The sequence below is a fragment of the Pinus tabuliformis genome, chromosome 4_1, assembly GCF_031772625.1.
Source record: "Pinus tabuliformis cultivar Carrire ecotype Pingquan chromosome 4_1, CPIR1, whole genome shotgun sequence".
Lineage (NCBI taxonomy): Eukaryota > Viridiplantae > Streptophyta > Pinopsida > Pinales > Pinaceae > Pinus > Pinus tabuliformis.
This window is the reverse complement of record NC_142303.1, coordinates 273,945,041-273,952,013: the sequence shown is the minus strand read 5'-3', so window position 1 is coordinate 273,952,013 and position 6,973 is coordinate 273,945,041. Positions and strand designations below refer to the sequence as shown.

Sequence of the window (6,973 nt, the reverse complement as noted above, 5' to 3'; positions counted from 1 at the left end):
TATTAAAAAATAAAAAAACATGGGAAACTTAAAAAATTATAATCAACTAGTGAAACAACTACTTTCTGCAACATAAATCTCGATGCATTTACAATCTAATATAATAAAGATGTTGTCAGGCTGATAATATATACATATCACCCCCAAAATAACTTAAAATTTATAACAAATAATAATAATATTAATACTATTAAAAAAAACCCTCTATATATAAAAGGGTGAGACTAGATATACATACTCGTATAAAAACTGCTATAAAGAGAGAAAATATAAATATAATATTTACAGAAAAATATTCATATATCTTAAATGATTAAAAGTTTTAGCATTGAAAATTAATATTACCCATTGAAACTTATATATCCTAATAAAAAGTTTCATATAGACAAGAACTTACCTTATAGACAACAACTTACCTTATAAATTTTCTGCTCAAACAACCAGGACTTGAAAATTCTTTTGCAATTTTGAGATGATGAATACACGGCTCCGAACTTATTAGACCTCATGCTCTCACCATGGATTAAGAGGTCTTCATGGATCAAAGTTTAGCTATTTTCTACGATTAAATAAAAGGAGGCTTCTCCACCCATCGGATTCTGCAGCCTTTATTTTCTACATGTCTAATTAAATTGGATGAAAGCAAGGATTTTAATTGTTTTAAAAGCTTGATTTTCTTTAGGCTCTCACAAGCTAGCAAAACAAACGCAAAGGCATCCAAAGAAACATTTCTGAGATGCACTAGATTCACGTTTTGCAAGCAACTAAGATTCACCAATGCCAAAAAGCCAGCATCTGAAATTGGACAGTATGAAACATTTATCTGCACAAGCCGTACCTTTTCACAGTCAAAGACAAATCATCTCCAAAAAGGGTGAGATAGACATATTCACATAGAATAAACAACTTAAGGTCACGAAAACACCTTACCTGTCTCAAGTTTATGCAACATTGAACTACAGTCATCATTCCCATATCATCAACACGGTAGCACCTCTTAATATCCAACTCTACCAGACGCTTACATCCCGAGGCAATGGCAGAAATCCCTGCAGATGTTACAAGGAAGCAACCCCGAATCTCAAGGTTATAAAGTTTTTCTAGTTGAGCCAGAGATTTCAGCCCATGATCTGTGATACCTATACAATATGAGAGATTGACCATTCTGAGCTTTGGACAACCACTGGCAAGTGCTGCTAATCCAGTATCACCAATTCCCACAGACCTGGCATGAAAATATCCATGATTAGTCTGAAAAATTCAGGTTATTAGAAAAAGCACTTCCAATCAAATACCTAAGTAACAAATGTATCAAAACTTACACATGCTCACCTAGTGTTGCTGAAAACATGAGATAATGTCCTGAAAAGAGAATGTATACCTGTATAAATCAATCTCTTGGAGGTTTGAACAGTGAGCAGCAATATGGGTTAAACCCTCATTGGATATATTTTCGCATAGGCCTAGTTTCAAGGTAGTCAATCCAGTGCACCTGGAAATGGATTTCAGTCCTGCAGCGATAGGCAGCATCCAGGATTAACTGGATATCTAGCGTTTTTGCATATTGCTTGGACAACATATGCCAGAAAGATATAAAAATCCATCAATGCATAAATATAGGTATCACCAATTACTACACTAAATTGGGCATCGAGTGAATGTACAAACCTGTATTGCTTACACTACAATCGGTGAGATCTAGTACTTCTATAAAGGGGCAGCGATCTCCTAGCATATATAAGCTTCTCTCAGTGACCAGGGCACAGGATTCCATCTTAAGACATGAAAGATTTCCACAGGATGTTGCAACAGCTGTGATAGCAGCATCAGTGAGATCACGGCAACAGGTGATATCTAGAATTTTCAACCCTGTGCAGCCTCCCACTAGTGCAGAGATTCCTTCATCTGTCACCCCAGTACACTTGCTTAAGCTCAATTCCATCAGAGACTTGCAGCTTTTCCCAATAGACTTCAAACCTGAGCTAGAAATTTCACAGCCATCAAATCGTATGGATTGCAGGCTGTCATATTTGTCGAAGCTCGCAAGAAGAGCATTTGTGACCTGTTGTTCAACAAATACATGAACATTTTGAGACACTACTGTATGGTTGAATACTAGAGCCGAAATGTATGGTTCAATATTAGGGCTAAAATGTTAAAAGTATACAGCTCCAACCACTTCCATGTTTGCCTTTTACTTACAGGGATGCAATAGGCTAAGTTTAGTTGCTGCAAGGCTATACATCCGTTTGCAAGGGAAATTATACCAGTCGAACTCATACTCTGACATTTCGAAACATCAAGCCTCTGCAACACAGCATCAGTTTAAAGTCACGCTTTAGTAATTAAAATATCCTAAAAGCCCAACTCAAATCCAGTTTACAAGATGGAAGTGTAAGCCAAATAGAAAACTCTGTACCATAATAATACAATGAAGCGAATCCTAAATGTATAAAATCTAGTATCAACAGATTCCATATACCATTTAACCATAGTTCAATGGACAACATACGACTGTTATCCAACCGACTATTCTAAACTAACACAGTTAGTTTAGAAGTCTTGTACACAGCATTTGAAAGCATTCACTAAGCTTGAAAATCCACAGGAAAATGACATCATTACGCAAGAACTAGCTGGATAATGCCAGTGACAAATTGGTAATTTCAAATACCTGCAATGATTTGCAACCATTCTTGAGCAAAGTAAGGCCTTTGTCATCTATACAGACACAACCAACTGATACAAAAGTCTCTAGGTAAGAAAGTTGTGTGATGGATGCAATACATTTGTTTGTTATCTGCAACAATAACACCCTAGTTAGGAGCAACTCCAAAAAATAAGATCCTTAGAAAGCACATACACTCACTACCAATATATCGTACTAACAGCATTTATGCAATGAACAAGTTCAATTGCTCACAAGACAACACTAAATCTCAACATCTAATCTCAACTAATAGGACAAGTTCTTCTTCATATGGTGTCACTAACCAAGAAAAAGGCACTTGAATAATTAACCAATAGGTTGACCAAAAATTGGCCTGCTTGAGAAATGATGGAGAAATCAGTGTATATAAAGTTCATAGCATTCTCCCAATATACAAAGATAAACATGCCTATTTCATAAAATCGCCTTTTAGGTTATTTGGATATATCCTAAGATTTTCCGTGGAATCCAACGCCATTCTTGTAATGTGGAGCATTGCCCCTCAATCAATCATATTACTCTTTGATTCTTTCATTATGTAATATTACAGGTGTATAGCTTATTGTTTGTTATTTTGGGTTAATAAGTGTTTATTAGGAAAAAGAAAACTCCAAAGAATTGTCACACCACTTATGTTTTGCACCAAAAAAAAGAGATGCTCTACAGCCCAGGCTGGAGTGGGGATCCACCAAACACCTTGTGTGTTCAGTATGTAAAACGATCAATCGTATTACTCTTTGACTCTTTCATTATGTAATATTACAGGTGTATAGCTTATTGTTTGTTATATTGGGTTAATAAGTGTTTATTAGGAAAAAGAAAACTCCAAAGAATTGTCACACCACTTATGTTTTGCACCAAAAAAAAGAGATGCTCTACAGCCCAGGCTGGAGTGGGGATCCACCAAACACCTTGTGTGTTCAGTATGTAAAACGACTTATTTGGTGATAGCACTCTTATCTTTCATTGTATAATACTTTGGTGTGTATGTCTTATTCTTTGTTAGTTTGGGTTAATAAGCATTAATTAGTAACACAGCTTCAAAGTGGTATCATATATTTGTTCAAAGCATCAGTTAAAATGACAATACGAATTTCAGACCAGTTAAAGTGGTATCATATATTTGTTAACCATAGTTGGAAGCCAAGTTTTCTTCCCCTGGTGGGGGTGGCCGATCGAGCAAATACTTTGTGTGTTCATGTGTGTGAAAGTTGCATTGAATCTAAAAAATGTATTAGTCACATTAGTTTAGCAGACCTGTCTGAATCTTGATTTTGAGGTTGCGAAGCTAGAGGGTGCATATCTCATATCCATCCAAATCCTGGTTTCGAGGGCGCATATCTCAATCAACAAACATAGCCAATATATCAGGTAGGTATTTTAATCAGGACATGTAACCTCAGGGTGCATATCGGAGTAGGGTGCAACCTCTGGCATTTAGGTTGAGTATTTAGGAAGGAAACTTTGAGATTTGATGATTATTGAAAATGTATACTACGTAATTTTCATTGTACTAGAATTTTTCCAACCAGATTTTTGAAGTATCGTACCAAATATGAAATTGGCATTCAGACATGGTAACTATGGTTCGAAGCCGAAGTGTTCTACAGCCCAGATGGGGGTGACTCATCGATCAAAGTGCATGTATGCATTGAATATAGACAGTGTTATTGTCTACATCAGATGTAGACACTAGCTGACTCATCTAAATCCTAGTTTCAACGTTACGAAGCTCAAGGGTACAATTCTCAATTCACAAAAACAGCCTATGTATCAAATACTGAAATTCAAGATATGGTACTCAAGGTGCATAACACATTAGGGAGCACATTTCAATTCACAAAAATAGCCAATGTATCAAATGACGGGATTCTCAAAATAGGGTGCATAACTCAATTCACAAAAATAGCAAGTGTGTCAAATATTGGAATTTAACATATCAAATGTTGAGGTTACTTTTTTATTATTATCATTATCTAGACATCAAGATTTTTTTGTTTGTGAGACCAGGTATTTTTATTATTATCATTACTTTTTATTATTATCATTATCTAGACATCAAGATTTTTTGTTTGTGAGACAAGGTACCACCTCTGTACAGCTATTCAGAGCTACAAAGAGATACATATTCGTAGCTACATATTCTACCCTCTACGAAGAGATTTTTGTTTGTGAGAAAAGGTATTTTTATTATTATCATTACTTTTTATTATTATCATTATCTAGACATCAAGATTTTTTGTTTATGAGACAAGGTACCACCTCTGTACAGCTATTCAGAGCTACAAAGAGATACATATTCGTAGCTACATATTCTACTCTCTACGAAGAGATACATATTGTACCACCCCCTCTATAATGTTGAGAGGGAAACACATGCTCTTAACTATTAGGCCCACTCATAACTATTAGGCCCACTCTTATAGTATCTAAATTAGATTTATATGTAGATAAGATTTATATGTATCTAGATTAGATTTATACGAGTTTGTGGGAAACACATGCTCTTAACTATAATGTTGAGAGGGAAACACATGCTCTTAACTATTAGGCCCACTCATAACTATTAGGCCCACTCTTATAGTATCTAAATTAGATTTATATGTAGATAAGATTTATATGTATCTAAATTAGATTTATACGAGTTTGTGGGAAACACATGCTCTTAACTATTAGGCCCACTCATATTAGCCCACTCATATCATATCTAGATTAGGCCCACTCATATCATATCTATATTAGATTTATATGAGTTTGTGTTAATGCTTGGATTTATATGAGTTTGTGTTAATGCTTGGATTTATATGAGTTTGTGTTAATCCTTGGATTTATATGAGTTTGTGTTAATCCTTGTCCATATCTATGGAAGAAGACACAGATGGTTTGGGAAACAGTTCAACATGAGGCCAGATTAAATGATTTTTTTTTCACTAATTTCATAAGAATTTGATAAAAAAATTCCAACATGGCCATCGTTCCACCATAATCCAAAATACCCCTAAAAATTTTGTTAATGTCTGAGTCAATCTAAATTATCGAATTTCCATAAAAATCCCGAATGAGGGAACTCTGACTTGTTACACCGCCAGATTCCGACACCCAGAAGAAGTTTGCTACGAGATTACTCCAACTGATAAATGATAATAGTTGGCATCTATAATTTTCAATCTTCTTTGGTATTTAAATGCCCATGTGACCACCTTACAAGGAAGTAAGCATACCTGTAAGTAAGAAACATCCAGAGACCTCAATTCTTTGCACTTTATAGCCACGAGCTCAACACCCAAATCACTAACTCCCACACACCATTTGAGATTCAAATCCTGGAGCTTCCTGCACCCCACGGCTATTAAGCTCAAACCCAAGTCAGAAACCATCTGGCACCTCACTAATTTCAGGGTCTGCAGATTCTTGGCATTGGAAATGGCAGCAGCCTCCATATCCCCAAATCTCGCGCAGTAAGAAACATCAATCTCCACCAGATTCTCGCAGCCCTTAGCCAGAACGGAGAGCCCCAGGTGACTAAACCGGACGAGCCTCGAAAGATCTATGGAGCGCAGACTAGGCCCAGCCGCTGCGGCCACGAACCCCAGGCACTGATCGCTGATCTGAGGGCAGAGGGACAAGTCCAGGTGCTCTACAGCTCGGTATCTCTTGAGAATTCTTGGCAGCATTTCGCCTCTGAGCAACCGGATTTTCCTCTTGCGGGCCGATTCGAGTCGATAGAACTGTTTGCAAGCAAGAGACCATGAATTCCTGTCTCGAGTTTCGTTAATATTGTCGAGAACCTGCAGCAGAATGTCGTCGCCTAGGGCCTCCAACCTGCCGACCTCGAAGCATCCCTCACACCTCTTCATGGCTGCCTAAAAGCCTAACGCGTCCTCTCTGTCAATTTCCAATTACCATTACTATTATAAAGATTTCCAATTCCCATTACATCTTTCGGCACCTTGACACAGGCCGATGATCACTAATCTTTCGGTCGCCGCTATATCTGCCACGCGACCCTGGTGGATTGAGTTTTATCAGATCCCGCAATGTCAGTCTCCTGGCAAATGTCGTGCCAGCCAGTCAACGCGAAAATTGTGGCCGTTGATCCTACGTGTCATATAATAGTAAGACGTGTCGTACCTACGGATTCAGTGTCAATCCTACGTGTCATAACTAGTAGTAAGATGTGTCGTGCGGACTCACTGTCGATATCGGGGCACGTGATCGTCCGTTAACAGTTTATCCCAATGCTGACGTGGAAGTACGGATAAA

At 37.3% G+C, this 6,973-nt stretch overlaps 1 protein-coding gene across 2 annotated transcripts; it reads right to left on the bottom strand.

The window, feature by feature from the left end:
- Nucleotides 1-281: 281 nt before the first annotated feature.
- LOC149175317 (F-box/LRR-repeat protein 3-like) lies at nt 282-6,731 on the bottom strand. Of its 2 annotated transcripts, XM_089419602.1 has the most exons (7): nt 5,932-6,729; nt 2,675-2,800; nt 2,203-2,307; nt 1,669-2,062; nt 1,382-1,511; nt 931-1,225; nt 282-823 (listed from the first exon to the last, which is right to left on the bottom strand). In XM_089419602.1, the coding sequence occupies exons 1-7, from the start codon at nt 6,565-6,567 to the stop codon at nt 566-568; spliced, it is 1,944 nt and encodes a 647-aa protein (XP_089275728.1). In that variant the 5' UTR covers nt 6,568-6,729; the 3' UTR covers nt 282-565. The 2 variants fall into 2 exon arrangements, with proteins under 2 accessions (XP_089275728.1, XP_089275729.1); XM_089419603.1 differs by lacking the exon at nt 2,675-2,800 and having other exon boundaries at nt 5,932-6,731.
- Nucleotides 6,732-6,973: the final 242 nt, after the last annotated feature.